Consider the following 17,963-nt stretch of genomic DNA (forward strand, 5'->3'; position numbering starts at 1 on the left):
CAGAGCATTGGTGAGGGACTGCATGACTCAGAAACAGATTTTTTTTTTACTAGTGTGTTTAAAATTTTCTTCTGTCTGCTGTGAATGAGCCCTGATCCATATCTTTCCTTACCTTCCAGGACTCATTACCAGAGAAGCTGGCAGTCCACGAGAAAAACGTCAAAGAATTTGATGCTTTTGTGGAAACCTTGCAGTGAAGCTGTTTCCCAGTTCTGCTGCAGCAATTTTTCCTCCTCAAGGCATCCTGGAGATGACATCAACAAGTATCTCTATCGCCCCAGCTCTGCCTTTTGTTCACATCAACTAGTTCCTTCCACCAAGTGAGCTTTCTTTTCTCTCTTCAATGACAGATACAGCTCATCTGCGGATCTCCTCAACTTTTCCACCACAAAGTTCTGGACTGCTTTTCCTGCTCACTGTCAGTTCTAAGACTTCAGTAGGGACACAGGAAGTCAAACTCCAGTGTATGGAAACCTACTTTCTCTTCAGTCTGTGTCTGTATGGAGGGGCTTTGTGCAAAGTTGTCATATGCTTCCTCCAAGGGTCCTGTGGTGTAAGTTCCCTAGGTAGACCTTCTTGCTAATAGACTTTTTCCTGCAGTCTCTGATCCTGTTAAAGCATAGAAAGCTTTGGCTTATTTCCACAGGGTCTGTGAGTTCAGCAAATTCAACTGTTTGAAGTCCAGGACATCCATTCCACAGAACTGGGCATTTCATCCTGACTTCAGAGTACGTGCTTGGAGCACAGGAAGAGACATCAGCTTTGGGACTTGCATAATCCAAGTTACCTTTTTTTTTCCTGCTTCTAAGGAAAATTGGGTCTCTGCCCAGTGCAAGGCCCTCTGTTAGGTGGCTGATAAGCAGGAGTGAAACTACAGGAATGCTTTCCACATGTCCTTCCTGAGTGCACTGACATTCGGCCATGCTGAGTTTAAGAGTGTTGACTGTTGGCAAGCCTGCACGTAGCAGCTGTGATGATGCTGAATTCATAGTCTCTGCTTCTGAAACACAACTGTAAATACTAGGAATCCTATTTCTTTAGGGTTATGTAACTAGGAGTCTTAGTCCAAGATTTTTTCCTCTAATCCTTGCAAGCCTTCCTGCTTTATGGTTAATAGATGATCTTAATAATTAAAAAATATTTATTGCTTTTAAAGAAACCTATATTTAAAAGATGTTCTGTTTTCATGTTATAGTGCGGGTCATTCTGTCCTGATCACTGCAGAGAGCAAGCGTGCCATGGAACCCTAGCCAGTGAGGCTAGTCTCTCTTTGCAGGAAAATATCCAAGATATTTATTTTCTAAGACAGACTTAATTAATATTATACTCTGTTTTGGGGACTATGTGTCCATTACATCCAGTCAGGGCTCACTGATAGAATGAAATGCACACATCAGTGGAATGGAGTGGCAGGGACTTGGTAAAAAGCTGTTTTCTGATAGGTATGGATGAATTTGTAGTGTTCTTTGGCCATTCAGAAGGCAGCTTCTTTAAAGAAGCACATTTTTTTGGGAAGCTTATGGTACTTTTTAATCAGCTGGCTTTTTAGTAGCTGAAATTTTATTTTTGTAATAATCCAGCCACTGACAGTGTGACTGGCTGGAATTGCTCAGTGGGTGATTTGGCTGTTGCATGTCTTCTGCCTCATGTAAGGATGGGAGGAGAAACAGTGACACTAAACAGAAACTTGGATAAGGTGAGTTTCCTTGTGGTTCTCTCTCCTCCTGCCCCATGTAACTAGAGTGAGCAACTGCAAGACCCCTAACTGTCCAAAACCACTTCTTTTCCCCCTTGTTTCTTTTAAGTGGAGTTATGTTGCTTGAGTACTGAGAAACCATCTTCATTTCCTCAGAGTGGGCTGAATAACCAGCCTTCTAGTTGGTGCAGTGTGGCAGCTTCTTCAGCTTAGCTGCATTCTTCATTGGAAGAGATTGCCTGCAGCTGATGGGGGAACCCCAGCTCCAGTCTGGAACACTATTTCTGTGCCACTGCTGGAGCAAGGAGCCAAATTCAGAGCAGAGCTCACTATAAGGCCAGAGCACAGCAATGCTTTGAACTTTATGGGAATTTTTGTTGGGAGATATGTTTGGTGGGAAGACTTCTAAGTCCTAAAACTCCAGATAAGAGCTTCATTGAAGGAAAATTACCCACCAGAACGTTTTTATTTTACTCAACTGATTCAACTTCTTAGCAACCTCACATGGAAATTGCTTTGTCCATGCAAAGTAAGATGCACAGACATTTAAGAAAGGTTCCAAGATCAAACAGTTTGTAACAGGACTTCAGTTACATGGGCTGTAACAAATACATGATACCCATCCACGGGCCACCTTGTTTTACAGGTGGAAAGGGTTGCAGAAGGGTGCTGGAACACAAGGAATTAATGGATCAACTGCCTGTCACCTGTACTCAGGAAATTGGTTAGCCACTTTGTAGGAAGTAGCTCATAGACAGGTGGTTGTCTAAAGTGATACGATGTGGGCTGCAGAGCAGCAGAGGTGAGGCAAGGGGCTGGTTCACGCCGTATGAATAGAGAATAGCTGAGGTTAAACTTCACCTAGCCAGCACTCCTGCTGTGCTCTTCTGCTGACAAGCTGTGGAGCTGGCAGGAAGCACTGCCATTCTTGTTAATCCCACCCAGGAGGTCAGGGCTTGTACTTGTGCTCCTTTATTGATGGAGTTGCTAACGTGGCTACAGCTCTCACGTCTCATAAGGCAAAATGTCACTGTGGCACGTTTTCTTCTCTTCAGAAGGCTGGAAAATTGCCTATATAAGCTGCTAGTGTTGAGCTGGATGGCCACAGCAATAAGAGATTCTCCAGGGTTGAGTTACCTGCCTCTTCTCTAGACAGTCCTCACTTTCAAAACACAGTTGCTACATCTGGGCTCTGAGTTCCCTGACCATTGCACAAATGCTCTGCTTCAGTAAAGACTTAGCTTCTTCTATGGCCTGCCACAGATTGTGTTATGAAGGCTGTTTATTTTAGCAGCTCTCTGCTCAGCTCAATATTAAGGACAGTATCTATGTAGCTGCTGATTTACAGATACTTTGGGTGGAGGGGAAGGTTCCTCAAGTGTATTGTTTTGGAAAGTCTCCGGTGTACTTCAAATATTCAAAGAATTTCCAATAAAACTTTTGTGTAAGCAACACTCTCTGCATTTTTCTGTGTAGCAACAGGTCTGGGACATTTTCAGGCTCATGCTTGTTTTTGTCCAGTAAACAGGACGGTCAGTGGCCTGTCAGTGAATGCAGGACAGAGCAAGTTGCTGCCTCCATCAGAGAGGGCAAAATGGATTGGTGCATAATAGTTGGAGAGGTCAGTGGGATCTTACTGAGATCAACCTACTGGAAGGAAAAGAGGGACAGACAGAACAGGTGCCTGGAGGTGGGAGGAAGTGTTTGACCCTGGAAACCTCACCAGTGAATTGGGAAACTGAAATATTAATTCGTCTTCGGAGGAAAGGGGTAGGAAAAAGGGGAAAATACACCCACAGAATTTGCATTGTACATAGTTGCTACTACACACTTAAAGAAGTATAAGAATGTTTTGAGTTGACAGGAAAGATAGCAGAGACTAATAAAATATGGAAAGAATACCCAAACTTAACAGCTATATTCTAGTATTGGTAAAAGTTAACACATAATGCCAGGTGTGGTACCAACACCTTCTCTTTAAAGGAAAGACAAGATTATAAAAATCCATGTACTAATAACAACTGCTGATTTAAGCTTCAGTGTAAAAGGGTGTCTAGTTATTATAAAAAAGATAAAGTGAAAAAAATGACAGAAATGGGGGAAAAAAAAGAAAAATTACTCTGTGTATTAGAAGCTTCTATGAAGGGAATATTCCAGCCTGGAATACAAGGGTAACTAATAAAAGCAATCTTTTCTTAATCACATCTTCAGAAGGTAACACAGTAAACTGAGCATACTGCTGGAATCTTACAGATACCAAGCTGTCTAGATTATATACATGTATATGTGTGTATTTATGAGTGTCACTTCATGAACTTAAAAAAGACATGGTGCAGTGTCAAAACTCTGCCATCCTGCCAACAGAAACCATCCTGTAGGATCTGGGGCTTACTACAGGGCTTTCATTATTTACACCATGTCACCAGGAAGACAAGAGATTGGAAAAAACATCAGGAAATAAGCAAGAAAGTAAACAATCACATAAGTATGATTAACCACCAAGGTCATGAACAATAAATACCATCACTTTGTGAGCCTACTTTATGTATTTATAAAAAATGTTCTCAGAACAGTGTCCATAAAGTCAGGGCGCAGCTACTCATGAGCACGTGTCCGGTTGCAATGGTGCTCACACTGCGTTCAGTACTGCCCATGGTTGCACTTACCGTAAGTTCTGCCAGTGCCAGCTCCCTGTCAGGGACAGATGCACCTGCTCTCCAGCTCCTCTGAGCTGATGTTGCTACAGCACAATGCCAGGCAGGTCACTGTGACAAAGCCCAGAGCCAGGACCAGCTGCTGCACTGAGAAGTTTGAGATCTTGCTGTACAGTTGGCATGTTAACCACACTGACCCCATTACAGAGGCCATGTCAACGTGCAGAAGGGGAACTGGCAACACTGGGAAGCCCTTAACTGGTACAGTAAAAACTGATGGCAGCACAGTTTAGACATCAGCATCAACACATCACCCTGACATCCCAGCAGTCAGGCTACTGCCCAGTGCTGATGGTTTTAGCCCCAGCACTCTCTATTCTACTCCTAATTATTGCATCCTAGCCAAAAAGCTTACTGATGTAACAGGCAAATTGCTGTAACAATGTTACAATGTTACAATGTAACAGTCTTTAGGAAAAAGTAGTGAACTGAATATGGATCAAGGGGAGTGTGGTGGTCTTAACCAGACTACTGTTCATCAAGTTAGCAATCCACATACATTGAAAGGAGAAGGTGCAGGCTTCTGCTGCGTGCATCACCTAGTCCCAGGATAAACTTAGCCAGCTAATCCTAAAGTGACTCCCACTTGGCACCCTTGGAAATCCTAGGCAGACTGCTCATCATGACAGGAAGATGTTAACATGGAAGAACAGCCCTCTTCAGAAGAGCCAAACCTATACTACTTAATTTTTGTTTTACTTCTGTTTCCAGCCAAGGCTCCTGTAACCTAGTATTTGTTCAGTTACTCACATAGGAGGCATTTCATACTTTCTTTCCTTCCTTGCAGCATGGATGTGGCTGGCAGCATAGACAGCCCTACTTGTTTCTTGTAGATGTGTCACTGCTGCTGCCACTTGACAAACATGTCTGGATCTGAGATTACATTTTGATTTTTATTGAAATACAAAAAGTGCAAACTGTGAAATACAAGATTGGTGCAGATTAAAAAAAAATAAACAGTGTGAACTGTGAAAACTCAGGCCTGCACCTGATGAACATCAACAAAGAAGAAGGCAGGGAACACCAGCAACAAAAGCAAAGCCGAAATTTTTGCACAGGAGCCCCTGTACATAAAAAAGGAAGTTGGGACCAAACTGGCCCTCAGCTCTCTCATGTCAGCACACAAGGCATCTGGATGGCCCCAGACCCCCTGCATCACCCAGAAGCTCTGGTGTCAGTTCACAGCTTGGGCCAGGGAGTGATCAGAGGCCATTAAGACAGCAGGAGGCTTAGCAGAGGGGAATGTTCTAGGTGCTAAAAGCAGGAGGTTGATGCAGAACAAGTACCCCCACAGGAAGAAATGGCTAATAGCTAACCTGACAGGTAAGCCAGGGAAGAGACCCTTGGGCAGCTCTATAGCAAGGAGAAAATCAACACAAACCAGCACCTTAACTGTATACCACCCCTGACCTATACAAGGCAGAGAAACCCAGCCCAGCCAGCACCTTGCCCATATGAGGAGGGAATTTAACCCCCTGGCTTTGGCAGGAGCAGGCTCTGGTAACCACCCACCTGACACAGGCTGCAGGCAGGCCCGGGCCAGTTCTTTCACAGGAGGAATATTTCAATACAAGGCATTCAGGAGAACAGACTGCAAAAGCAACCCTGGTTACTGTGCCTGCTCCAGGGCCCTCAGCAGCACAAGGAGCAGCAGAGGCAAGGGGATATTTACAGTGGGTCCCTTCCAGGATTTGCAAGCACTTTCCCACTATGAGCAGTAGTAGTTCCCTGAACACTCTCCGAATCTGCTCCCTGCAAGCACTGAACTGGAGCAGGCTTTTATCCCTGCCAGCAGGGGATGAACCAGCCTCTATTTTGCTAAAAAAGGAAACGTCATTTCAAGAATTCGCTAAAAAAAAAACAAACCAAAACCCAAACTAAATCCCAAAAAACCCCTAAAATAAACCACCAAAGTTCAGCCAGAACTCAGATGCTTGCAGTATTCCCTCCACTTTCCCCATGGACAGGAGCTACTCCAGCACTGCTCCTCTGGCTACTGGGCAGGGAACAGTCCTTGCTGCTCTGCAAGGCCAGAACACACCACCTTCCCCAGAGTGTGCACAGGGCCAGGCCTCATGCACACAGGCACTTGGATTCCAGGCTGCTGAGCTTGGGCATTTGTCCCAGAAGTTAACTGGGCTTGCCTCTCCTCTACAGAGATGAAGGTGACGCCAGTGTCAGCTGCAGATACAGTCAGAGCACCAAGTCTCCTTCTCCCCCTACCAAAGCCTCCACAGAGCAGGATGCTTGCAGGGAAAGAGGGGCTGCACTGGGCTCCCTCAGCCTCCACGGCCTTGCCCCTTAAACACTGGGGGAGGTACACCTCTCTCCACACTAGTCCACCCCAGATTACTCCTCCACAGCACATGAGACCTGCTAACTCACTCTAGGAGAGATCACAAGTGCATTAGGAGCAGATTATCTCTCCCTCCAAAACATTTACTTAGCTACTGCTGTGAATTGTTCAGGATGAGACAATTCACATCCTGGCCAAACAGAGAAAGTTCCTACACTTGGAAGAGGGAGACTTGAAGAAGTCAGCAGCCTGGTAGCCTCCACAGGGCAAAGTCTCCTGGTATCTAGAAAGGATCAGATCCAGTCCTATCTTAGAACCTCTCTTGCTTCAAGTCTTAGTAATGTTCACTTTCCTGTGCACTGTTCCCACCCACACGTTGGTGTGCCTCCTCCAAGGCAGCTGCCTGGACCTGCGCTGCCTTGCAGAGCTGCCTACGTTTGCACCCATCCCCATTCCAGAGTTTAGCAAAAAGAGCAATCTCCTTAATTCCTGCAGCAGATGCCACTTACTTTGACTACACCAGGGGCACCGACCCTTGGTCAGTGTTTAAAGGCAGGCTAAAATATTATGAAAAAGCAAATTCTCTTTAGCATCCAGTAGCTTTAAAAAAACAGTTCTGCTTGGTCCTAAAGATTTGTCCCTGAAGCCAGATGCAGCAGAGAGGTCTGGCCCAGGCACACAGGGCACAAGATACAAAGGTAAATCACACCAGTGAAGTAAGGCTAGAAGCTCCCTCCTAAAACCCAGACAGGCCCAGGCTGAGGAGAAGGATCTCTTTTAGCTCAGGCAATGGGAATGAGGCAATGCAAACCCAACAGAGATGCTGTGCCAGTATCATAGCTGCCCCAGGGAGGTGCCAGGACCACCCCACTCTGAGCCTGCCTTGCAGATAACATGATGTCTCCAGCTGTGCCCAGGGCATACAGGATGCCTCTGACCAGATGCCAGGGTGGAAAGTATGAACCCAGGAGGAGACACAGCAAAGGCCCTTGGCATGGAATAGCTGTTCCCTCACAGCTTTGGCACAAGTGCTCAGCACCTGGGCAGAAATTTGTAATCCAGGCCTGGTACACTCCATGGTGAGGGTTAGCCCCAGTCCCCAGACTTTCCAACAAGGCCATGCTCTCTGTTACTGTGCTGGGGAACATTGTGCTCAAAAAGACAACTAACTAGTCAAGGCAGCCTGTGCCAGTCAACACAGGTACATGTGCCAGAAGAGGAGGCCTTGTGCTGCTGCCAGGACAGATGGTGATCCTCATGGTGTTCAGCAGCTCAGTGCCACCAGGGTACTTGCTCCTGCCATTCAGACTCACCAGCTGTCAAAGGGTCACAGCTGGCCTGCATGCACAGCCAAGCCTGGCATGAACCTTCCCAGCCAGGCTGGAAGTGCTGCTGGAGGGACAAACACACCTGAGCTGGATAACTACAGAGGCAAGTCACCCACTGCAGTCCAGCAAATGCTGAATAGTATCTGGAGTGGGTGACCCCAGAGGAGCTGGGCTTTGGGCTAAACTCACCTTCATTGCTTTGGAGTCTGACAGGTAACACAGCCCATTGACATGAGCCTGTCCTTCACCTGCCTGTCAAAAGCAGGGGGTCTAGAGTGGTGTTTGCAAGTGCAGGACATGCTGCTACCTGAAGCACAAGGGCTCCTGCTGCTCCCTTCCCTGCTTTAGTGTCCCTGGGGAAAGGCAGCACGCATGCTCAGTGCTGAGAAATGGCACTCACAGTAAGAATGTCTTCATCATAAAACCCAGCAAGCCCACCCTAACCCAAACAGCCCAGCTGAGGCAAGGAGGGGTGAGCTGGGGCTATTGGGAGCTTGAACAAAAAGATCTGTGCTGAGGAAGGGACCAGGAGGGCAGAAAAACTGCACATAAGGGAAGGAGGAAAAGAAGGCAGATCATCTGAGAGGGCAGAAGACTGGTGATGAGCCCTGGAGGAGCTGCGCAGGTGGGTTAGGACTCCAGTCTCAGCAGCTGGGAGACCAGCTCCCCTGCCCATCCAGAGCTGCAGGTCTCCTGCTCACTTACTTGCACACTTTCACCATCATCTCCACAGCCCTCACTCTGCTCATCACCCAGAAGATCAGTGGTCCCTTTGTACTGGAGACAGCTTGGTCACAGCTCCAAGACAAAGAAGGGGGAAGGTGGGCACAGTGTGCAGGTGTGGGCTGGCCTGGATTCAGGCCTCCGCAGCCTCAAACAGCTCCTTCTGGTGGTCCAGCAGGAATTTGGTAAAGGTATTGATGGGATTGATGGCTTTTAGAGTGATGGCCACATCTTTGGCCCAGAGCAGATTTGGGCCAAACACAACTGCCAGGTTGGTGTTTGTCATCTTGTTTCTGTCGCTGTGAGCAGAGACCTGTGTGGGAAGGAAAGAGACAACTGTGAATCCTAGAGAATAGCACAGCAGCTGCCTACCCTTCCCAAAGCCACAGACAGAGAAAATAAGAGGAGAAAAGCTGACCAGGCTATATCATAACAACAGGATCAAGAGCACTGTCAGATAATATCTCTACAAGTCCAGATCACCACTCATGATCTTCCCTCTTTCTTGAATGGCCATGCAGTGGCTTTCTTGGCAGGAGCAAGTACTTTAAAGCAGAGGTGAGACCCCCTCTTCTACTCAGCTACTTTGTAGTTCTACCTGAACCCTGGGGAGCTTCCAGCCTCCCTGGTATAGACCACACAGGCTGTATGCCTGCACCTTTCAGGCTGAAGGCCTGCCTGCACCTCCCAGCGTTATGACAAGCAAATGCTTAGGCTAGTGCTCACCTGCACCAGAAAGGCTGTCAGTAAACGGAGCACTTGGTAGTTTTCTTCCGGCAAATCCTGGAGTGCTTTGCGAACAACTTCCACACGTTTCACCTCCTCCACACCTAAAAAAGAGAGACAGGACAATCCTCAGCAGCCATCCTGATGAAGGCCCTGCTGGCAGTCACAAGGTATCCCATGCATGTCTCCACTAAGACATCTTTGCCCTTAGCCAGTGCAACATTCAGGGAGTAGCACTTGTTACAACAACTCACTCTGGAAGCTGACAACATGGCTGTAGAGGCCAAAAGTGAGGAGTGGCTCAGGTAGCTCCCTCAAGAAGGTCTTGAGAATCACAGCAGGGAGGTGGACATCTTCATACTCCTGGAAATCTACAGGTACACCTGAGAAAGTAGAGCAGAGACTCAATGCTCACTGGCCAAAACAGCACCTCCTCCAGACAAAGGACAGGACAAGATGGCCACAGTCCAAACTAAGGAAGAGGTACTTTAAAAAACATAGAATCCTGAAGTACCACATTTTCTAGCAGAGTGGAAAAATATGTCCCAAAATCATATACAAAGCAGTGCTGAATCCAACACTACATTTTTAGAAGTCATCAAATGAAACATGACTAAGTTTCATCCTGGTCATCTTAAGTCCCTTCAGTATAACCAGAGTAAGATGGTACATCTCACCCCAAGAAACAGGGAAACTTTCAGGGAAAAAAAAGGATAATAAGAGGAATATGAGTGGGAAGGAATATGCTTTCCACACAGCAGAAGTACCAGATACTTCTCCCTTGCAATTCAGGTCATACCCCAAGATGAGGCTGCACCTACAGACCTATCAAAGAAGGAGAAAATCCATGATGGACTAGTTCCTACACAGCTGCAGTTGCACAGTAGTAATTAGGGAATGAGAGGGGCTCTGATGTGTTTGGGCACTTACCCATATTGTATTTTTGCTGGACCTCTCTGACAACCTGTGTATTTGCTGATCTCCGGAAAATGCCCTCTGTATTAAGAGCTGTGAAGTGACAGCAGATGGAGAAGAAAAAAATCAACCATGTGAGAATCTCTAAAAATGCCGGCCTTAACAATTATAAATCCATGCTGTGGGGCATTCAGACAGATATCAACAAGTCCCTTTTTTAGAGTACAACAATTCTTTCTGCTTCCACTATCAGACAAAGGATACAAGGGGCATTTGGCTACTTTTACACAAGTGGGAACACAGACTCCTAAAATAAGGAGGTCTCCTAAGCCCTCCACAATCTCACTTGAAGGCTGTCACCTAGGTCAGGCTTTACACCCTATTCTAGACTGCTGTTCTTCTTTATCTTACCACAGTCTTGATGGGAGCTTGGACAGAACAGAGGTCACTGATATGGGACTGCAGTGTCCCCAAACACTTACCATGCTCCCGCAAGTGAGCAATGGTGTCTCTGACCACCAGAGGAACAGGAGACTGATCAGGGCTCTTCTCCCTGAGACTGCACCAAGAAACAACAGGTTACACATGACTGGCACACAGGACTGGTCCTACCCCACATGCAGCCTCCAATTCTTGAATTTACCACACAAGCTGTACTACATATGATCTTGCTATCCCCATCCCTGTTTCAGCCATTATTCTGGCCTTCTATCCTCTTCACCCATCATGTTACATCATTCACTGGCGCAAATACAAGGTCATTACTAGACCGCAGGAATGTTTTTCCATCCTCTGTAAAAATCTCAACCTGTATATGCCAAGGCAAAGGGTTCCATCCTCTGTAAAAATCTCAACCCTGTATTCCAGGGCAAAAGGTTTCCCAGAAGGCAAGGATGCTAGTTATGCATCAGGTGAAAAGGGTTACACTTCCTTTTTCTTTCCCCACAGGAGCAAGGGCAGAAAGAAGCTGACACATGAGAAAAAAAATTTTGGCCACCACATTCCTGTAACAGAAGATTTATCAACAAAATGGTCGTCAGGGAAAACCTCATGATGCCAGGGTGCTTGCTGCCACCCTCCCATTGGATTGTCCAGACCGCTCGATAGCTGGGAGCTGCTCACCCCTCCCAGGCTGCCCACGAGCTCAGGCACCACGGCACCATGGCAAACACCAGCTGGAAATGTGGCACTGAAGCTGGGGAATGTGTTCCCAGACTGCCTCAGAGGATGTGTCTAGCTACACAGTACTGGCTCCTCCTCATTCCCCAGGGAGGCAAAACCACACTCAGAGTTAAAAATACTTTCAGCACTCAGTATCACCAGCCCTTGCCAATGTCTGTGTTTGCCTTTGTCACTGGGCAGGAATGGGGAGTGGGATTCACTACAGGGCTGAATAGAGGTGGTTTTAAAATAGAATTTATGATTTGGAAAACAACTGAGAAACAAATCTGCATCGCTGCTCAAAGTAGCATAGTCCTAAAGAGAACCCCGTCAGCCTCCTACAGACTTCTTTTGCTTAAAAGGAAGTTTCTAGTGCCATAAAGCTGTCCCCATGGCTCTTATTTTGCTCCTCCCTTAGTGACCCTAAATTGCAAAAATAATCTAACCCAGGGATCAAGAGGGTGGAATTGAACTGAGTTAGTCAGGATCTGGACACGAGCACAGAGTTCCTCAGGAAAATTATTAAAGTTTAGTAGGAAGTCTGAACTGCCAGAAATGTCTCAGCCATTTTCTGGTGTTGTTCAGTAATAAATACAGTGACCTCATACAAAGCAAGTCAGGGCAAAAGCAACACAGTCCAGAAATACTCACTGCTGTAGGGAGACTCCAAACTGCTGGTGTGGCAGTGGTGGGCGTGGGGGTGTTGGCTTCTGGGGCACTTGCGAAGGTTTCTGCAGGGATCTCAGGTATTCATCATACCTGCAGCAAAATACAGACTAGTAAAAAGGCACTCCACCTCCCAGAAAGTGCATGAACCCAGCACTGCACACCCACTGGTAGCAGCACCAGACTAGTACAGCCAATTACACCTATGCAAAACCACCACAGGCAGCTCTAGAGCACAAGAACAAACATCTGATTGCCAGAAAAAAAAAAGCAGGGAAAAAAGGAGTATCTATCTGTAATCAAGAGGTGGAGTAGCTGAGTAACAGCGTGGGCAGGAAGCCAGGACAGCACTGCTTGTGATGAGACAGATGCATATGTGGGTGTGGGACAGGGAAGCAATCTGGTAGGACTGAGATTATGGAAACTTTGGGAAGCCTCAAAGACAAGCTGAGCAGTGCAGAATGAGCTAAGCAGGTCCCAGACAACAGCAGATGCACACCATGAGCTCCAGGTCACTGTTAAGGTCAGTATCTTGCAGAAAGTCCCCAGGGAGTGAGTGGGAGATGCAGGATTGGTGCTCCATTGCAGGAGGATTTTTAACTCAAAGACAGAACTGGGGACTGGGGCCAAGGACACGCAGGAAGGACTACAGAGAGAAACCAGTCTTGAAGCCAACGTGTTACCACACCCTGCAAAACCTGAGTGGAACAATCTCTTCCTTCTCTTGCCACTCTTTACAAAAGGTCCCCTCTCACAGATCCCTAAACAAGGGGAAGACAGACAGTATTCTCACTTCAGTACTTGGCTTGGGATCCCCAACTGTTCCAGCTTCACATACTCCTCCAGCTCACTAAGGTAATTCACATAAAAAATCTTTCGTCCAAATTTAAAGCTGAAAAACAAGAGAAAGGTAGATATGTGAGGAATTGGGAAATCCAGTAACAGAACTGACTTCTTACAGAAAAGGAGAGCAGAGGGCTGCAAGAAACATCAGTGGGGCAAAGGGTAGGTATGGCTGAGGACCAGAATGCCACCCACATAGCTCTCTCACTCCATCTATTTTACCAGGAGATGCAAAGATTTTCCAAGATACATTAGAAGCCCTAGCAGCAGCAGGCTCCCTCAAATGGTGGATTTCTCCTTCCCGTGTTCAGCAGTAGGCTTGAGAAGATTTTACTCCCTATTATTTCATAGAGTTATTATTTCAGTATCACAATAAATTAAATATTTGAGTTACAGAGCCTGCAACTTTTTAATTCTACTTGGCTGGAGAGAAAAGGAGTATCACAGAGCTGCAAACTCTGTAGGTTCCTAAAGAGGTATTTCTGGTGTGTGAGCATTTCTGAGCTCAGAAGTAGGAGACAGAAAAAGGAGAGAGACTCCAGGACAGGCTTGGCAGCCTGGGCTCAGCTTGTACCCCTCTGAGAAGGCCCCATTGTTCCCCTGCAGTGTGAACATGCAGGTGAGCCTCCAATAGTGCTTCCTTCCTACCTGATCAGAGGCTTGAAGAGTATCAGGAGGGTCTTGATGAACATGGTTGGGTGCACAATATACAAGGCTTTGATGTTCTTCTTGTACCTGTCAAGAGAAGCCCAGTAATGACAAGCTGCACTTTAAGCAGAGGAACTAACCTTTCCACAAGATTAAGGCACCAGGGTTGCTTCATGCCTTTTGCACTGGGCCTCACCACACCCCAGCACTCATGACCTCTGCTCTCCCATGCTCTGTAGCTGTGGGCATGCTACCCTGTATTCCAAGATTCATCTAAAACCAGTGAGCAGCCTCCCAGGAACCTACAATTACACTGTGGGTCTGACACACTTGCACCAGGTCCTGCTGCTTGCCCATTAGCTTAAAGGATGTAACCACAGAAGGAGCTGATTAACCTATTATTCAGTCTGCATTAAACAACAATCCACCTCCTTAAGCAGGAGAGTAAGTGACAGTAAATTATGATCACCAAGCTACACAGGGGGGCTGGGGAAGATCCTCTGTTAGGCTACAGAACAGCACATAACATCCTTGCTGCTGCAGCTTTACTCACTTGCGATCAAATTCCCTGTAGGCATCCCGCAACCAGCTCAGGGATGGCTTGTTCTCACTGGTCAGGCCATGGTGCAGGTACACCAGAGTGTAGTCACTCTCCACATACTGGTCCAGTGTGAATTTCAGGTACCTAGAACAAAGAACTGAGGAACTCACATTGTGCTCTACTACAGAGAGGCTATTCCTCCCTTTGGGACTCTTTTTGTGTGCCATAACAGAGGATTTGCATCTCCAGCAATGGAGGTAAGCACTTGGGAGGACACGTCCAGCTAAAGAAGCTACTGCAGATGGATCTGTCCCCAGGAATCCAGCAGCTGAGAATTAGGTCAGATTTAAGAAATTAACAGCAGCCTAAGACTCTACTTACCCCAGCAGTTTCACGTGATCTAATTGATGACTTGGAGGCATCCGGCAGGCACTGAACAAAATTACTTTTCTTCCATATTTGTCATCACCTGCAGATAAAATGCCAGAGATTACAAGGAGTTAAATACTTCATTGTGGCATTGGCAGCAAGGGGTAAAGAAAGAATGAGAAACCATTGTAACAAGGCACAGCTGCCAGCAATGCTAAATCTGATTTTCAGCAGTTATCATGGGCCTAGTGTGGAAGCAGAAACCTGAACACCAAAGGCCTGGCAAGTCAACAATGAGAATCAAGAACAGATTCCCTGCTCCAGCCCTGAATGGAGATGAAGGACTGGAAACCAGAATGCCTCCGGGCACATAGGGATGGAGCCAAGTACTGAGCAGAGTGCTCAGAGTATTAATCCTGCAAAGCTGTGCCTGGGCATTGCTCCTGATGCACACACGTCCAGGGAGGCATAGGGAAAACTGCCCCTCACCTGCACAATAATTCCTTCCACCCTGCACACAGTTCAGACTAACTTCTAATAGTCTGGTGCACCTGTTTTTTGCTTCACCTGGAGCTTAGTTCTGCACACAGAACACAGGCCATTCCATACCCTGGAAACAAAAGAAATCCTAGAAAAAGAGCAGTTCCAGATAAGAACTCTTCTGGATGAGTTCCAGATGATTTCTCATCTTTCCAAAGAAAAGTCTCTTCTACAGATGGGCCAAGCAGGGCTGCCGGATTCTCCAGAAGGATTGCAGAATAAGCTCTTCACCGCTTCCTAGATTTTCCATCCACAGAGAGATTTTTCCAGCCTGAGACAGAAGGAGCTGCAAAGTGCAGCATGACAAAGCATTCTTTGTAAAAGCCATGCAGAAAACAGTCCCCATCACACTGGAGCCAAATAACCCATAAAGCACCATCATGTCATGGAGGACACTCCAGCCACCACTTGAGGCTTCAGAGACAACAAGCCAAGTTTTCCCCAAAGCAAGTCTTCAACCATCAGTGGACTTCTGCCAGCAGAGATCTCAGCCCCATGAACACAGCCCAAGCAGACACCAAGCATGGCCAAGCTTAGGAGACATGCTGGGGAATAGAGAGATTTGCATAAGTGAGAACCAGGTCACAAATCCCGCAGACATACAGAGTTTGAGGGAAAGTCTGATTCTCTCCCAAACACAACATCCAACCCATTTCCACAAAGATGGCTTCTTATTAGCAGCAGTGAACATGAAATGGTTCCTTTAGTATTAAGGGTAAAAGTCTTCCCACCTTTTTAGCTACTCACCCTGCTCTGAAACCTGTGTTTTCTTGTCAAGCAGAGAGTGCAAAAGTGAATGGGGCTGTTGAGGCTATACTCAACAATACCCTCCTTACACCCATATGGTAAACCATCTCACACAGACCACAGCACAGAAAAGCAGCAAGGATCACTACTTATGCAGGACTGACCCGCAATACATCATTCCTCTTGAAATACATCATTTTCCCAGTATGGATTTATAATATTCATGCAGCCATTTTCTCACCTATGCACAGGCTCTGGCCCTTAACTATCACTTGGCTACACTTGCCATGCAGCAACTGAGGTCTCAGAACAGCAAACCTGATATTTCTGGGAATGCTGTTAGTACCAGATGACCACTTGGTGCTACAAATGGCAGCCAGAGAATTCATACACACCAGCCATGACATTAAGATGCCACCAGCCCCCTTTTGTCCTCATCTTGCCAGAACAGATTCTCTTGCTACTTTATTCTTTTTATTTTCACCTTGCAAGTCCCATTTTCAAGTCACCGGACAACACAGAATTTGCTGATGCACACAAGGCAGAAATTCTACCAAAGCTAAGGACACTGCGGCAGCACTAGGTAGGACCAGGAGCGGGGTGGCACAGGCCATCACATTGACATTCACATGCGGAGATCGGGGCACTGGGGAGGACGCATGACCTGGAATGCAGGACTAGGAGAGTGATGCAAGGCTCATCTGGAACAACTGGGTACAGTCACAGCCAGGCCACAAGACCAACATCACACTGCATATCCCATGGTAGCCCACTCTCTGCCTAACCCAGTTTCTTGGTAGGTCATTGTGAGCTTTAGGGCCAGGTCTAATGTAATTGAGCTGTCTAAAAGACTAAGTGCAGGTTACAAAGTCCTGGGCAAGGAACATGGCATATTGTGACCCTTCCCATTGGTCTTGTGCAACTCATATGTCTCTATCTGAAGGACAAAGGGTCCTGCCTGTATAAAACACCAAGATGCAGCATTTGAGAATCTGTTGAGTTTTATAGTCATAAAAGAGAAAGGTCAGAAAGATAACAGATCTTTGCAGATCATATGTAGCTCTATGCTAAATTCAGAACAGATGATCTTCAGTTAACTGAGGCTGCATTTCACACCAGAGTGGATGGTCTGAGGGCCAGATGCAGACTTCAAGTTTAATCAAGGCAGGCCTCTGTGGTGTGCAGCACAGTACCATGCTCATGCCATGTTGTGGGTGGCTATACACTCAGCTCAGGCTTCTGGGCACTGATTATCAGACCTGACAAATCACAATTCCAGAACAACATACCTTAAATAGCTTTCTCTGAAATGACATAAAAGCCTACAGCAAGGTCTATGCAACATCTACAGTCTTGTTCCTTACATAGTCTGGGATCGCTGGTGAAGAATAAACAGACAATCTATGATTCTTTCAAAGGGGAGATGGCATGTATTCCCTGGACAATTTCCAGGACCAAGTACATCAAAAGATAATCTACAGTGCCCAGGATGACTGAAAAAGGAGTGGCCTGCTTTGCCTTCCAAATCAGAATGAATTTATGCATGAGACCTACAAAGGAACCAGCATGCCCTCTTCTGAGTTCTGGGTTTTGCTCCAGTTTCATCACACTGAGCTCAGCCTGTCAACACAGAAACTTTCAAAACCATCAACTGCCAATCTTGTTTCTACCTGACATATATCTGATCAGTCTCCTTGTTCAAGACATGACAAAATCAAAAATTCAGCACCAAAGCTAAATAATTAGTTGCTCCAATTTATAAACAAGAACCTAAAGCCCATTCCATGCATTCTTGTTGGAGGAAACTACCTTCAGGTGGCCCCTCTGCCTCCTACAGAACAGATTCTTATCAGGTTTGATCTTTCCCAGATGCTCCATCTCTTGTACTATTTGCTTTCCTGTTTGCAGTATTAATCTTGTGTATCTAGGTTTTCACCCTTTGTTTGCAATTCCAAATAGCTGAAGTTTCCACTGAACACAACTACAGACCATGAAGTAATCACTTGGCTTCTCAGGCTGCCTTCTACCTCTCCCAGATGAGGAATGCTCA

At 46.4% G+C, this 17,963-nt stretch overlaps 2 protein-coding genes across 27 annotated transcripts in view; one reads left to right on the forward strand and one right to left on the reverse strand.

Moving 5' to 3' along the window:
• The window catches only part of ATG13 (autophagy related 13), a 24,502-nt gene extending 21,354 nt beyond the window's left edge, over nt 1-3,148 (forward strand). For 23 of the 24 annotated variants that reach the window (XM_039704959.1, XM_039704960.1, XM_039704956.1 and 20 more), the window contains one exon: nt 120-3,148. In XM_039704959.1, the coding sequence (XP_039560893.1) occupies nt 120-197 (78 nt within the window). In that variant the 3' untranslated portion in view covers nt 198-3,148. The remainder of the gene's footprint in view (nt 1-119) is intronic. The other variant, XR_005627058.1, reaches the window with a different exon arrangement.
• Nucleotides 1,080-17,963, reverse strand: part of ARHGAP1 (Rho GTPase activating protein 1) — a 29,468-nt gene continuing 12,584 nt past the window's right edge. For all 3 annotated transcript variants that reach the window (XM_039704978.1, XM_039704979.1, XM_039704980.1), the window contains 10 exons: nt 14,639-14,726; nt 14,270-14,401; nt 13,717-13,803; nt 13,019-13,117; nt 12,211-12,318; nt 10,881-10,957; nt 10,414-10,491; nt 9,738-9,866; nt 9,484-9,587; nt 1,080-9,070 (listed from right to left, as the gene is read on the reverse strand). In XM_039704978.1, the coding sequence (XP_039560912.1) occupies nt 8,891-9,070; nt 9,484-9,587; nt 9,738-9,866; nt 10,414-10,491; nt 10,881-10,957; nt 12,211-12,318; nt 13,019-13,117; nt 13,717-13,803; nt 14,270-14,401; nt 14,639-14,726 (1,082 nt within the window). In that variant the 3' untranslated portion in view covers nt 1,080-8,890. The remainder of the gene's footprint in view (nt 9,071-9,483; nt 9,588-9,737; nt 9,867-10,413; nt 10,492-10,880; nt 10,958-12,210; nt 12,319-13,018; nt 13,118-13,716; nt 13,804-14,269; nt 14,402-14,638; nt 14,727-17,963) is intronic.

Source organism: Passer montanus, unplaced genomic scaffold (genome assembly GCF_014805655.1).
Source record: "Passer montanus isolate IOZ18808 unplaced genomic scaffold, ASM1480565v1 scaffold18, whole genome shotgun sequence".
In the NCBI taxonomy this organism is placed as follows: domain Eukaryota; kingdom Metazoa; phylum Chordata; class Aves; order Passeriformes; family Passeridae; genus Passer; species Passer montanus.